Source organism: Nicotiana tabacum, chromosome 20 (genome assembly GCF_000715075.1).
Source record: "Nicotiana tabacum cultivar K326 chromosome 20, ASM71507v2, whole genome shotgun sequence".
Taxonomy (NCBI): domain Eukaryota; kingdom Viridiplantae; phylum Streptophyta; class Magnoliopsida; order Solanales; family Solanaceae; genus Nicotiana; species Nicotiana tabacum.
In genome coordinates, this window is record NC_134099.1 from 21,505,387 (window position 1) to 21,522,087 (window position 16,701).

The 16,701-nt window shown below is 35.0% G+C and overlaps 1 protein-coding gene and 2 pseudogenes across 1 annotated transcript; all 3 read left to right on the forward strand.

Moving 5' to 3' along the window:
• The first annotated feature begins 6,738 nt into the window (after positions 1-6,738).
• Positions 6,739-9,662, forward strand: LOC107807403 (uncharacterized). Its single transcript, XM_075241091.1, has 2 exons — positions 6,739-6,970; positions 7,060-9,662. Exon 2 carries the CDS (start codon positions 8,606-8,608, stop codon positions 9,530-9,532), a length of 927 nt encoding a protein of 308 aa, XP_075097192.1. The 5' UTR covers positions 6,739-6,970; positions 7,060-8,605; the 3' UTR covers positions 9,533-9,662.
• Positions 9,663-9,854: 192 nt separating this feature from the next.
• LOC142161674 (uncharacterized) lies at positions 9,855-12,070 on the forward strand (annotated as a pseudogene).
• Positions 12,071-12,878: 808 nt separating this feature from the next.
• On the forward strand, positions 12,879-16,038 carry LOC107797253 (uncharacterized; annotated as a pseudogene).
• Positions 16,039-16,701: the final 663 nt, after the last annotated feature.

Here is a 16,701-nt window from a genome sequence, read left to right on the forward strand (position 1 = left end):
TGACTTCTCGTACGAAATGATACCGAACATCAATGTGCTTCGTCCTTGCATGATAAACTTGGTTCTTCGCTAATTGAATAGCACTTTGACTATCACAAAAAATTGTGATACCTTTTTGTTCAACACCAAGCTCCTTTAGCAATCCTTGAAGCCAAATTGCCTCTTTCACAGCATCTGTAATAGCCATGTACTCTGCCTCTGTTGTAGACAAAGCAACTGTTGACTGCAAAGTAGACTTCCAACTAACTGGTGCCTTTGCAAAAGTAAACACATAACCAGTAGTAGATCTTCGTTTGTCCATATCACCCGCAAAATCTGAGTCACAATATCCAACTACAGACTGATTGTCTTCCTGCTCAAAAACTAACCCGACATCTACAGTATTATGAATATACCGTAGAATCCACTTCACAGCTTGCCAATGCTCCTTCCCTGGATTGTGCATATATCTGCTAATAACTCCAACAGCTTGTGAAATGTCAGGCCTTGTGCAAACCATTGCATACATCAAGCTACCAACAGCATTTGCGTATGGTACCTTTGACATATACTCTCGTTCAGCTTCATCCATTGGCGACATAGTAGTACTTAGCTTAAAATGGGAAGCAAGTGGAGTACTAACTGGCTTAGTCTTGTCATCTATGCCAAAACGTTGAAGTACTCTCTTCAAATATTCCTTTTGAGATAAACAGAGTTTCTTTGAACGTCTATCTCTAATTATCTCCATGCCAAGAATTTTCTTTGCCTCACCCAAATCCTTCATCTCGAACTCTTTCTTCAGTTGAATCTTCAACTTATCAATTTCTTCCAAATTCTTGGAAGCTATCAACATATCATCAACATATAGGAGAAGATATACAAAGTAACCATCTTTAAGCTTGTGCAAATACACACAATGATCGTATTTGCTTCTCTTGTACCCTTGCCGCAACATAAACTCGTCAAATCGCTTGTACCATTGTCTAGAAGATTGTTTCAATCCGTACAACGATTTTTCAAGTTTGCACACCATATTTTCTTTTCCAGCAACTTTGAATCCTTCTGGCCGAGTCATGTAGATTTCCTCCTCCAAGTTTCCATGTAAAAACGCAGTTTTTACATCCATCTGAACTAGTTCCAAATCCAATTGTGCTACCAAAGCCAACATAATTCTAATGGAGGAATGTTTTACAACTGGAGAAAACACTTCATTGTAATCAATTCCCTCCTTTTGAGCATATCCTTTGGCCACCAATCTTGCTTTGTAGCGAACATCTAATTGGTTAGGAAATCCTTCTTTCTTTGCAAATACCCATTTGCACCCAATTGCTTTCTTTCCCTTCGGGAGATTGGCCAATCTCCATGTATGATTCTGATGAAGGGACTGTATTTCATCGTTCATGGCAATCCTCCACTTATCTTCTTCTGAACTTTGGACAGCGTCTTTATAAGTAGTAGGAACATCATCAGCTACAATTGAGGTTGCACAAGCAACCGTCTCTATGAGACGAACAGGTTTCGTTATTGTTCTTTTTGGCCTGCTGGTTGCTATTGATTCAAGTTGTTGTTGAGATTCCTGAGTTGGAATTTCCTCTACTGGCTCTCCTTCCAGAGGGTAATCTTCATTTGTTTCCTCCTCTGCTTCTTGTGTAGGAAAAATAAATTTTCCCTCAAACTCCACCTGCTTAGAAGCACCTTCATTTTGTTTGGTATCTTCTGTTACCTTATTTACCATAGCAAATTCATCAAAGGTAACATCTCTGCTGAATATTACTTTCTTTGTCATAGGACACCATAAGCGATATCCTTTGACTCCAGAAGTAATTCCCATAAAAATAGCCTTCTTTGCCCTTGGATTCAATTTTGACTCCGTCACATGATAATATGCAGTTGAGCCAAACACGTGTAAAGAGTTATAATCTACAGCAGGTTTTCCGTACCATTTTTCAAATGGTGTTTTGCCATCAATAGCAGCAGATGGTAGACGATTAATGAGGTGGCATGCATATGTAATTGCCTCAGCCCAAAATTCTTTGCCCAAGCCAGCATTGGACAACATACACCGTACCTTCTCCAGCAAGGTCCGGTTCATACGTTCTGCCACTCCATTCTGTTGTGGTGTATGTCTAACAGTGAAGTGTCGGACGATGCCATCATTTTCACAGACCTTATTGAAATGATCATTTTTGTATTCACCTCCATTGTCTGTGCGAATACACTTGATTCTCCTGCCTGTCTGATTCTCCACCATCGTCTTCCATTTGAGAAAAATTCTCAACACTTCATCTTTGCTCTTCATTGTATACACCCATACTCTTCGGGAAAAATCATCAACAAAGGTTACAAAATAGTGCTTCCCACCCAATGAAGGTGTTTTGGAAGGACCCCAAACATCAGAGTGTACATAATCCAAAATGCCTTTAGTATTATGGATCGATGTACCAAATTTAACCCTTGTCTGTTTCCCTTTAACACAATGCTCACAAAACTCCAAGTTGCAAGCCTTTACTCCTTTTAACAATCCTTGATCTGATAGAGTTTTCAAGGATTTTCCTCCAGCATGTCCCAAGCGCATGTGCCATAGCTTGGTTGCTTCTGCCTTTTTGTCGTCACTGGATGTTACTGTCGCTGTCCCAATAACTGTACTGCCACGATAGCGGTACATATTACTATTCTTCCGATTAGCCTTCATTACCACTAGTGCACCGGGGCATACTCTCATCACTCCATTTTCTGCAATGATTTTGAACCCTTTTGATTCTAGGGCTCCCACAGAGATGAGATTCTTCTTCAAATCCGGTACATATCGAACATCTATCAATGTTCTGATCATTCCATCATGGTTCCTTAATCGTATTGAACCAATGCCATATGAGGTAAGAGGGCTGTTATCCGCTGTGTGGATGACTCCATATTCTCCTTCTTGAAATTCCACGAACCAGTCCCTGTTGGGACACATATGATAGCTACAAGCCGAGTCCATCAACCATATGTCTGATGATGTTGATGACTCTGTTGTAACTAATGAGAAGTCTGAATCATCACAATCAGCTACATTTGAATCCATAATAGCCTTTCCATTGTTATGTTTGGCCTTATTCTTCAACTTCGGACAGTCTTTCTTCCAGTGCCCTTTTTCTCGACAAAAGGCACATTCATCTTTGCTGGGTCTGGATCTTGACTTGGATCTTCCCTTCTTTGTCCTCGTTTGATTTTGAGGACGACCCCTCACAAACAGTGCTTCTCCTTCTCCGCCCTTCTGTTTTTCTCGCTTTCTTTGTTCATAGTTGTACAAAGCTGAACAAACTTCTCTGAGAGAAATTTCGTCATTTCCATGGAGTAGAGTAGTTTCAAGGTGCTCGTACTCATCAGGAAGTGACGCCAACAACATTAAGGCCAAGTCACCATCATCATAAGTTGTATCCATATTTTGCAAATCTGTGACCAACTTATTGAAACTGGTGATATGTTCATTCATCGTGGTACCAGGAACATAGGTGAAGTGAAACAGTCTCTTCTTCATGTACAATTTATTTTGACTGTTTTTCTTCAAAAATTTATCCTCCAGTGCTTTCCATAATTTACTTGCAGAAGTTTCCTTTGTGTATGGATATTTCTGCTCTCTAGCAAGGTAGGATCGAATGGTACCGCAAGCAACACGGTTGATAATTCTCCAATCTTCTTCTCCAATAACATCTGGTTTCTTTTCTTCAATGGCCAGATCTAGCCCTTGTTGAAAAAGGACATCTAGAACCTCGCCTTGCCACATCCCAAAATGTCCGGACCCGTCAAAAATTTCTACCGCAAATTTCGCATTTGACACAATTCTTGTCATAAGCGAAGATGCCAATGATGGCGTATTGTTGACACTTGATGTAGATTCTTCTTGTTTATTGTCCCCCATATTTGACACAAATATTATTTAATAGCTGACGACACAAATCAAGATTATTTCCTTTCTGATGTAGAAGATCAGACTAAGCTGCAACTACAGAGCATACTCAGACAGAACCTTGACTCAGTTACCAAGATAAATCTTTTCTGATGTGGAAGATCAGACTATGCTGCAACCACAGAGCATACTTAGACAGTACCTTGGCTCTGATACCAATTGTTGCGGAAGCCAAATGTATATAGTGTGAATAAGTCACAACTACTATACCAAAATTATGACAGCCACCAAATAATAAATAAGACAATAAAGCAACAATAAAGGGAACACCACAATTTACGAGGTTCGGCTAATTTTGCCTACTCCTCGGACACAACCAATATTTTATTTCACTCCAAAAATACAAGTGAAATAATACTAAAGAGAGAAGATACAAATGCCTTAAACAGATGAGAAGGCAAATGAGAGGTGTGTTTCAATCCTAAACATTAGGCCTTCTTTTATAGGGGAAAAATCCCCCCAAACTTAACTCCCAACCAATGTGGGACTTTGGCATTTTGCCAAACTTCAACACTTTTTCCCTATAAAAATAAACGTGAAATATTTTGTCCGATGCTTATTTGTTTTGTGAATTATGATCATTTTCTGGTGTAGCTACAGGAAAAAAGAATGAAGAAAGTTAATAGTTACATAAACATACTTGCAAATCTCATATTTTACCATGCAAACTTTTGGGCAGCCACTATTTTTTTTGGAGATAGTGTTTACTTTATTCTTTTGCCAATATTCTTACCATTTTCAAGACTATAATTCTGACCTAAGAGATATATAAATTTGTAATTTTCCTCCATTGTTCAGTGAAAGCAAGGGCAATTCGTCTTAGTTATTGTCTAAATTACAAAAGTTGACAATTGTTACCATGTAGTAGGATTATTTTAGAACTGATGTGTTATGAGTGGTTTAAGCATTTGCATTTAGGTATTCTTCGCACTTTAATATCCATGAGATGTTAGTTTTATGTATAAGTTCTGTGAATGATATTGCATTTTTTTTTTCTTTGTCAAAAAGGCATACCATTTGAGTGAAGTTTATCTCTTTCCTGGTACTGATGCAATACCTATACTTTATAGCATTTACATCACAATCTATAAGTTACTTACTTAGATCTGCCAATGATGTCTGATCTTTGCTCTTATATTTTCCAGCTTTACGGACTGATAGGATAGAAAATTCATGTTCTACTTCTACAGGCTAATATCGTGAATCATTTTGCACATTGACTTTCTTATAGTGACCACTAAATTAGATGCCTTCATGTCTTCCTATTGAACTGATGATTGTGTCCAGCAAAGTCAAAAAAAATTATTTTTGTTGTTTATTAATAGCTCAAGCTTATTTAAACTCGCCATTCTTCAAATTTTTTAGGCTTTTAATCATTTTGAATTATTTAACTTCTGCCTTTGTATTATTAGCGGTTGGTGCTTATAGTTTTTTTTTGTGTTTGTACCTGCCTGCTTATTCTATCTAAAATTTAAGATTAAATCATTAAGTTTCTTTCTCCTACCTTGATTTGTACTTTGCAGCAACTACGCTTTGTAACATGGCAAGGTTCTTCATCTATTTAACAAACTAATAATCCTTTTGTTATTATTGTATGGGATGTAAACGCTTTTTATAAAAGAATAATCCTCTAAATATGAAAACTATAAATATTTTGAATAAAAATAGGTATGCTAACCTAGGATACAAGTTGCTTTTATGGTTTGGTCAAAAGTGAAATTACTTGAATCAATACTGTCTTATAACGTATATTTTACCAGAGTATTAGGAATTCAATATAATATGGACATTAGTTTGTGACATGATTGAGAAATTAAAGCGTGCAACTCCAACGACATTTAATTAAATTTCTTTATATCTACTTGTGTACACAAAGGTTTCGCTACAAAATTAGTATATATGTTTATAATATCAAAGTTATTCAATTATATATTTTAGGCATTCATTTACTCCAAATTTACAGTCCCTTATGAGTGTCAAGAATGGCTGTATTAGCAATTGTTGGTGTAACGTCATATTGCTGATATTTTATTCCAATTTTTTTTTAAGCTGATTTGTATGTTTTATGGTTTGCATACTTTATTTGTCCTGTTACTATCACAGGGGATGCATTTGGAAAACAAAAGGCACCACAACCTTTAACAGACATAACCAATCGTCAACATTTCACACGATAACATTATACACACTTTAGAGAGTTGTGCACACGCTTCATCGTCTCAATCTCAGGCACGATATCCAAATTTACCTCGACAGGAACATTTGAAATTTGGTTTGTCAAATTCAAATGTGCTGACAAATTATCTTCTACCATATTTAAATGAGCTACCCCTATTGCCAGGTTCGTGTTATAAATAAATAAATTAATATAACATGAATAGTTTATTTATATTAATGGCATTTTATTATAATTTATTATTAGAAGTTGAGGATGTCAATATTGATGGTGATGTACCAGGTATGTTTTTAATCAATCAAATTTTTATCTATTAAATTACACAAATAAACTACAGTTATACTAATATTCAAAATAATGGTAGTTTGATTAAATACTTAACGTAATAATACGTAAAACCAATCGCAGAAAATAATGATGCAACTGAAGATGAAGACGAGTATGAAGGTATGTCTATCTTATCACAAACAATGATTCATTCATGTCCGCCTTTTCAATTTATATGGCTAACTTAATATGATTTTAATACTATTTAGAGCCTGATGTTGGATATGCAATTATTGACAATGAAGGTATGCATATTTATTATTTCTATATGTATATACAATAATTAGGCTAACCATAATATAACACCTTCACATTAATCTTACATTTGCTTATTTTATTCATAGAGTTCTGGGATATAGGTGATCCTACATGTGAATGTGAACATTGTGGTGCTTACTTCTGGTACGAAGAAAGAATCAACAAGAATCACAAAGCTAAAAAACCAGAGTTCTCTTTGTGTTGTAATCATGGAAAGATACTCTTACCAAAGCCAAAAGAACCTCCCACAATTTTAAAACAATTATTATTCGGATCAGGTAACAAGAAAATCTACTTTTACCATACTTCAATAGTATCTTCTAATATATGAAAAAAATTTTATTCACCAACAAATACTTTTATGTAGGTCCAAAAAGTAACCATTTCAGAGATAATATTAGAAGTTATAACTCAATGTTTTCATTTACCTCAATGGGAGGAAAAGTTGATGCTTTTGTGAACCAAACAAAGGGGCCAAGAATTTTCAAGTTATCTGGACAAAACTATCATCAAATCGGTAGTTTATTGCCTCCCGAAGGATCCAATCCCAAGTTTGCACAATTATATATATGCGACACAGAAAACGAAGTTCAGAATAGAATGCATGCACTGGGGTTAGTATTTAATTATTCCAAATTTATATATGCATGAATAATCTAACAAAAACAAAACTTATATCAATTTTATAAAACATTTTTTAATGCAGTCGTGGTGATAGAATAAACCAATTTCATGCTGAAATTGTTCAAGATCCGAAACAAATGCTTGATGAGCATAATGTTTTGACAAAGTCATTTAGAATGGTGAGAGGCAAATTTCATGAAGAAACTCACTCCAATTTTAGACTCAGATTAATAGGAAAACGGAACTATGATGGAAGAAGATACAACTTACCATCAATTTCAGAGGTTGCTGCTTTGGTTGTTGGAGATTTTGATGTATCTAGATGTGACCGAGACATCATAGTTGAAACCCAATCTGGACATCTACAAAGGATAAATGAGTTGAATGCTGTCTATTTAGGTCTTCAGTATCCTTTATTGTTTCCTTTCGGTGAAGATAGTTATAGGGAAGACATTCCTTTAAATGAAAATGACGAAACAACTGGAGGAAGGCATTTTGTTAGCATGCGTGAATATTTTGCATACAAAATTCAAGAAAGAAAAGGCGAAGTACCAACAATTGTTAACTCAAGAAGATTATTTCAACAATTCTTGGTCGATGGATTTACAATGGTTGAATCGTCTCGGTTGAAGTATATCATAACTCATCAAAACAATTGCGAGCTCATATGTATAAAGGATTAGAAGATGCAGTTTTACATGGAGAGATAAATCCTTCTTCTCTAGGTAAAAGGATAATTCTTTCATCCAGCTTCACAGGAGGTGCAAGATACATGATCCAAAATTATCAAAATGCTATGGCAATCTGCAAGTGGGCTGGATATCCAAATCTCTTCATCACATTTACTTGCAACCCAAAGTGGCCTGAAATTAGTAGATTTGTAAAGAGCAAGGGCTTGCAACCAGAAGATCGCCTAGGCATTTTAGCTAGGGTGTTCACAATCAAATTGGATCGTTTAATAAAGGATTTGAAAGAGAAACAAATTTTTGGATCAGTTAAATCAGGTATATATTTAATCTTTTTTAATAAATTCTTATCAGATTTATAATGTAATTTAATAAAACATTTTGTCTTACATATAAATTACAACCACTTACCCCAATCGCAAATTATTATTTTTTGCAGTGATATATACTATAGAATTCCAAAAGCGGGGGTTGCCTCATGCACACATATTGCTCTTTCTTCATAATAAATATCCAAATGTTGGAGATATAGATCAAATAATTTTTGCTGAAATACCTGATGAATCGGTCGATCCGTATTATTATAAGGCCGTGAAGAATTTCATGATGCATGGCCCGTGCGGTTCTGCTAGAAAATCCTCTCCTTGCATGCATAATGGTAGATGTACAAAACACTTTCCAAAGAAGTTTGTAGAAAATACCACAATTGATGAAGATGGATATCCTGTATATAAAAGAAGGGACAATGGTAGAACTATCCAGAAAGAAGGAATTGAATTGGATAACAGGTACGTGGTGCCACACAATAGATATTTATTGTTGAAGTATGACGCACATATAAATGTTGAATGGTGCAATCAATCTCGGTCAATCAAGTACTTATTTAAGTACGTTAATAAGGGTCATGATCGTGTGACAACAGCTTTTTCTCAAAGTGTGCATGAGGAAGACTCATCGGCTATTGATGAAATAAAAATGTATTATGATTGTCAATACATATCAACCTGTGAAGCTGCTTGGAGAATTTTTAAATTTCCAATTCAGCATAGAGAACCTTCGGTAGAAAGACTTTCCTTTCATCTACCAAATGAACAAACAATTATTTTCTCTGATGATGTTCCAATTGATCATGTTGCCAATAGACCAAGTGTAAAGGAATCAAAGTTTTTAAGCTGGTTCGAGGCAAATAATACATATGAAGAAGCAAGAGAATTAACATATGCAGAATTTCCTCTTAAGTTTGTGTGGAATAAAAAACTAAAAAAGTGGGAAAAAAGAAGAAATTCAGCTTTTTCAATAGGAAGAATATTCTTTGTACCACCTGGAAGTGGAGAGCAATATTACCTTCGAATGTTGTTGAATGTAATTAAAGGACCTAAGTGTTATGAGGATTTACGCAGAATCAACAATCACGACCATTTAACTTTTAGAGATGCATGTTATGCAATGGGTTTATTAGATGATGACAAAGAGTATGTGGATGCCATAAAGGAGGCAAGTAACTGGGGAATGTCATCATATCTTAGGTAATTATTTGCTATGTTACTATTATCCAATTCAATGTCACGACCAGAATATGTTTGGGAGGCAACATGGATTTTATTATCAGATGATATCTTACATGAAGAAAGAAGAATGTTGGATAATCCAGGTATACAATTCGACCTTCTATTTAAGATTTTAATATTATAAAATTGTTAAATTATTTTTACATTATTTGTGCATACAAATTAAATCTTAGTTTATTCTACGATCTACATTTAGGCTTGCAAATTATGAGCGATTAATTATTAATATATTTTGTTAAAGACATAATTGACGTCGCCTTCCAACGAATTAAGGTTACATTAATTTTCTTTTATTATTTCCGAAGGAAATCATTTTGATCTTATCTTTATATGACTCATGGCAACTATATACTTTTATGATAAATTAATTAATTATATACTTTTGTTATTTTAGAGGCTGAGCTAACAAATGATGAACTAAAGAATCGTTGTCTACAAAAGTTGAATTTTTTTTGAAAGGTTGCGGAAGAACGTTATACGATTTTCCAACAATGCCAAGACCGATTTTCAATGAAGAGGAAATTGACAACACGAATGCACTAATCTGTGAAGAAATGCATTATAATAGGTGCTCTTTGTCTGGGGAACATGAAGATTTATTGGTTAAATTGACAATGGAGCAAAAGTTAGTTTATGACAGAATTATCAAAGCAGTGCATGAGGACAAAGGTGGATTCTTCTTTTTATATGGTCATGGAGGAACCGGGAAGACATTTATTTGGAGGACTTTGTCATCTGCCATAAGACCTAAAGGAGATATTGTGTTAACAGTTGCATCCAGCGGAATTGCATCTCTTTTGTTACCAGGAGGCCGAACAGCTCATTCGAGATTTGCAATCCCACTAAATGCAACTGAAGATTCAACATGTAATATCAAACAAGGTACTCCTTTATCAAAATTGATTGTCAAGACAAAGTTAATTATTTGGGATGAAGCACCAATGATGCATAGATATTGTTTTGAAGCTCTAGACAGAACTCTAAGAGATATTCTTAGATTTAAAGATGCATCCAATTTAGATCGTCCATTTGGAGGAAAAACCGTTGTTCTTGGTGGTGACTTTAGACAAATACTTCCAGTCATTCCAAAAGGTACTAGACAAGATATTGTTAATGCTACCCTTAATTCTTCATATTTGTGGAATCACTGTCAAGTGTTAAAGCTAACAAAAAATATGAGGTTGGAAGGAAATCAGGTGGATTCACATTTGAATGATCTAAGACAATTTTCTGATTGGATTTTAGCAATAGGTGATGGTATGATTGGAAATTCTGTTGATGGTATCAATAAATTTCACATCCATGATCTTATCATAAATAATTGTGGCGATCCAATTTCTGCGATTGTGGAAAGTACATATCCAGATTTTTTAAGTCATTGCAGTGATTTAACATACCTGCAACAAAGAGGAATTCTTGCTCCCACTCTTGACATGGTTGAATCGATCAACGAATACATTGTTTCACTAAACCAAAGTCAACCAAAAACATTTTTTAGTTCCGATACAATTTGCATGTCAGACGATGCTTTTACAGGTTTGGAACACATACATACACCTGAATTCCTAAACACTATTAAGTGTTCTGGAATTCCAAATCATGTTATCACTTTGAAAGTGGGTGTCCCAGTGATGTTCTTGAGAAATATAGACCCATCTTCAGGGCTATGTAATGGAACAAGATTAATCATCACTAGACTCGAGTTATCGAAGCAAAAATTTTATCGGGAAATATGGCTGGACAAAAGGTCTTCATTCCGAGAATGTCATTAACTCCATCTGATGCAAGAATACCTTTTAAATTCCAACGAAGACAATTTCCAATAGTTGTATCCTTTGCAATGACGATAAACAAAAGTCAAGGACAATCTTTATCTCATGTTGGGTTATATTTGAAAAACCGGTCTTCACACATGGCCAGCTTTACGTTACTCTATCACGGGTTACAAAAAGAAAGGGATTAAAGATTTTGGTTTATGACGATGATGGAGAAATTTCAAATGAAGCAAAAAATGTGGTTTACAAAGAAGTTTTCCATAATTTACTTGGAGAATGATAGCAAATCTGATATATTTTCGCAACATTTTTGGTTCTCATGCTTCTGTCTTTGCTAAACCATATTGAAAATAAAGTTCAGAAACAACAGTTGACAACTTCAATTGGTAAGCTTAACTTTTATCTCATCATCATTTGTTGTTACTATTTTCAGTCACTTTTAACTATTAACTTCTTAATGTTTACATCTACTAACAAATAACTCGCAAAGTTATATTTCTTCCAATATTATACGCTACTTCAATTCTATCCTTCCTAATGATGTCATTTGATTTCAAGTTAACTTAGGGCTGATGCAAAATATGGCTACTGATTTTTATTTCATTAAGGACATAACAATTTCGAGGATGCAACAGAAGTTTAAATGTCGGGTTGTTCGTCTATGGAAAGCCCGAGATTGTTCCAATTCAAACACTAATTTCTCCATTGAATTGGTTCTACAAGATGAAAAGGTATTACAAATCAATTTCTTTTACTTACAAGTATTTTGCGTCTTTAATTTTAAATAGCCAAATCTTCAATTGTTGTTATGCTGTTCACAAATTTTTAAACCTACTTCCTCGATTGGTTGTAGAAGATTTCAATATACTACAACAATTCACTTTTTGTTGTTAAAATATTTGGATTAATAGTTAAATTATATAACGAACATAATCTGGATACTTATATAATCTTTAAGGACTTCTTTACTTAGCTAAAAGAGTTTCAGTGTAATTTCTTGCTCTCCCATCATTGTAAAGAAATGAATTATTTTTGCACTTTGTCGGTACTATTGACTAAAGGTACTTCTTTGCTTATGAAACTGAAAAGGATGAGGGCTTTTATCAGTATAATAATTTTACTGTTTCGTTCTGTTTCTTCGGAAAATACTCTTGAACTTATTATGACACTTGCACTTTTTTCCAATTTGTTTAACTAGATATCCTCTTTTTATTTAAAAACTGTATTTTCTATCTATATATGCAGTCAATCTATTCAACTAATATGTGATTTTAAAATGTCATACAATGGGTGATAGTTTTAAATCTGTCAGTATGTCATTTTAAAAAGTCATACCACTGTCCTGCACTTATTGTTGATGAAATAATCTGATTTCTTCACATTATTACAATACCAATTGCTATATCTTAGATAGACCATGACATTTATTAATTATTATACAATCTTCATTTATATTGTCTATAATAATTACTAATTTTACACTTTTTCAATTGGTCAATGTTATTGTACATGTCAATGTTCTGAATGCTCATTATGAATAAGAAGAAGATTATCTTCATGTTGGCCCAAGTTGAATACATAACTCCTGAGAAAATTGAGATTGTTTATGCCAAATTCAAATTTGTTGCACAGTGCTTTGTCTCTGGTAAGCACATAAAGAACTTTTCTCTTATGGATTCGCTAAATGGTGCCTCCTTTGATCACTGCTGCAACATTGCAGGTGATAACTTTAATTCCTCTTTATTAGAAGTAGTTTGAGTAGAGCCAGAAGTATTTAACGAATGGGCATCATACGATAGAATCAAGGTACCATTTAATCTTCAATATTTAGCCAATGCATTTACATTTTGTCAAATGCTTCACTTAAAGCAACTTCTGTGGAGGTCATCATTTAGATTTTAATGTTGCATTGCATTAACCATCATATTTTGCATTTCTTATCATTAACTCTGCACAGAGCACATGAGTTGTTCTTATATTCACACAGGTAGAAAATTACAACTTGCTTCTACAGCTTCCCATAAGATATACTGGTAATTAAATATTTGGTCAACTTTTTTATTCTCATGATGGCTTATTTTGATATATTACTGTTAGTTATAATGATTGTTGCTTTATACAAAGGTTGTGCAGAAAATTTTCATAACTGATTTCGACTATCTTTTTCCCTTTCTCAATACAAGATGATTTACCACTTGTTCGTTCATTCTGGGTAATTTTGTTTATCGGACATGTCCCGAGGGATGTAGAGAAGCTATAAAATCTTTGATTTCTGCAGCAGCAAGACTCGCCGACGTGCCAGAATTACGCCTATTAAAAAGTATATAATATATGATTGCCTAGCCCTGTCTTGCCTTTACCTTTTTATGTGAAAGTTCTGACACTTCATTTTTATCTTGTACGGTCCAGAAATTGGAACAGGATTTTTAAAATATGCTAAGCCTGTTCAACTTAAATAGGGTCAGGAGATCACAATCTCAACTTATTACATCATTAAAGTTGATGAGAGTATGATAAGCATGAGCTACAAAAAGTTAGCATAGGATGTAAAGCCACAAAGTGTGATCATCTGTGCAGATGGCACAATCACCTTTACAGATTTGTCTTGTGACAAAGAGAACGGTTTGGTATGATGCCGCTGTGGGAACACTGCTGTTCTTGGCGAAACAAATAATTTCAATCTCCGGTGAGTAATTGTGGATCTGCCAGCATTGACAGATAAAGACAAGGATGACATTTTAAATTGGGGAGTTCCGAATCTTATTGACATGATTGCGTTTTCTTTTGTTAGTAACGGTTCAGATCTCGTGGAGGTTCAGAAGCTGCTAGGTGAACATGCAATGAAAATTCTTATGATGTGTAAGGTTTGCTTCTGACCAGCTAACTATGCAGTCTAATTTTTTCTCCATTAAGTTGCCTATTCACTTGCTCATGTTCTCATATACTGGTTCGGAAACTTGCTCATGTTCTTATACACTTCTGATCCAAAGTACAATACAACAAAATCTGATGTCTTAATTAATGTGAATTACACATATGTATAAATGCTCTTTGTTTTTTTGATAATAACTAAAGACAAATTTCTGCTTTTTCAGGTGTACTAATCCTTTTAAAGAAAAAGACAAGTACTTCTGTAGCATTACTCCAGCATACTCCATCATTACTCCATATCCGTTGTATGCTAAATTTGTTTCGTTGATTAAATCTGATCCAGTAATACATACGTTGCTTCTAATTTCGTCGAAAGGAGAAGTCTTGATGTTAATGGGAAAATTTTTGATGTAGATAAAGATGACTTCTTTATGTTGACTACTAAGGAGGGGAAAATGATTGTTGAGAGGGATCATTTCAGGGTTAAAAGGGAAAGTGAGTTGCGTAATTTAGACTTTGAGCAACATCCTGCTCAGATTCTTGATGCTTTCATGCCACTCTATTTGAATAGCCAGATTTTGAGGGCACTTGAAGAGTCATTTGCGAGTGAGCTTGCTGCTAGGATGAATGCAATGAGTAATGCCACGGTAATGGTTTAGTTTCTTTCAAAAGGTCATCAGTTGGTTTTAGATGCTCGTGTTGTTGGTTCCACTAGGGTATTCCTTTACCCACAGTATGTTTCTTTCTGTTGAAGTGTCTGCAGGAGCGGAGGGAGAGTAGGAGATATGGGTTCGACCGAACCCAGTGGCTTTGGTGCAAATCATGTATGTCTTAAAAAATTTATTAAATATGTATAAATTATTAATTTAGAACCCAGTAATTTAAAGAATTTAGAATCTCGAACCCACAAACTTCAAATTTTAGCTCCGCCTCTGAGTGTCTGCCATTAATTTAACAAACTTAATAGCTCAGACCATTAGTCATTGCATTGGCTTATTTAAGTTGCAAATTCTTTTCATTCGCTTCAATAATCATGCAATGTAAGCTATTTACAGATGCATGTGACTAAGCACACTTTCAGCGCTCTTTTAGCAGTTGCATAATGCTGCCTTTAATTTTCTTTGAATGCTTTTTCACAGTGATGCTGCTGCAAATGAAAGTAAAAAGACAAAACCAGCAGCAGTTGATGGTCTTTCATCAGTCTCACAGCATTCTTCTGGATATCAACCTACTTGGGGCGGGGTGCCAGGTCAAGTTTCCATGGCTGATATTGTGAAGATGGCTAAGCCGCAGAGAAAAGTGCCGAGTGTACCTAATGTATCTCACCACAATGCCAATGCCCACCAAAACCATATTCAAGGGCTGCCGTCTGGTGCATCACATCAAAATCAGTTTTCTGACAATCATACATCCAATGTTTCTGATGTATATCGAAACTCTGGGATTATCTGGTGCAGCATCGTTCAACCGATGTGGAATGGCCTCTAATCGACCAGCCATCAGTTGCTAGCCAGCCCTCTATCTCAGAGCCTCCCACAGATTCTGAGCTGCATCCTGATCCAGCTAACATATCATATGACAGAATTAATCATCAAACTGAGATTGATGAGGTTCAGGGGATAGATGACAGCACTGCTGAAAATCTTGGTAGTCCTCCAAGCAGAAAGTTGCAGGAGAGGGTCTGATTTTTTCCGATAGAGCATAACTTCTGCGTCATAATAAACTATTTGCTACCCCAGCTACGTCTTCCACATTTTGAATTATACTATTAGATGGCAGACCATCAATAACTTCATATAGAATTTCTGCAGTTTAAATTATTTATGTTCATGTTTTATTATCGGCATTCAATCTTTCCCCTCAATAGCACTGGTAATCATGTTTGGACACCAGTAAACACTTTAAGATTCACTGCTTAATTAGCTTGTCTTAGCTTCTCCAGGTTTATGATCTAGACCTCTCTCCTCTCACTAATAAAGAACTCAAGTTTCATGCTGAATATTACCATGTGTTAGCTCTTTGCCTTGCGTCTGACTCATTGGATTCTTGCACCACGTACGGCCTTCCTCTTACCACAACCTTGCACTACGTACTAGCTTCTTTAAATAAACGTCTGGACATACTACTCTTACAATTAGATAAGCTTTCAAAATGTGATAGAATTACTGAAATATAGCTGTTAATTCAAAGGACGTCGCATAAATATTACACTTTCAAGTAGTTAACGAACATTTGATAGAAAATCAGTTCATATAGAGCTAATCGATTATTAAAATGCAGAATGTTGGTTACTCAATTGTCAGCGGGTACTTCTAACTCCATCCAAGCTTTGACATTTTATGAAGAGTTAATTTGTATACACGCAACAGGGTAAAATTCATTGACTTAAAAATTAAACGCATAGGGTCACAGTTGCAGTGCCAAACTTTCAACTGAAAGCAGCAAGTGTTTTTGAATCTTTGTCATGTTCGGTTGCTTAAGGTTA

What these genes read in the sequence shown, in the direction of transcription:
- LOC107807403 (XM_075241091.1), top strand. Translation starts at nt 8,606, where the DNA reads ATGATGCATGGCCCGTGCGGTTCTGCTAGAAAATCCTCTCCTTGCATG.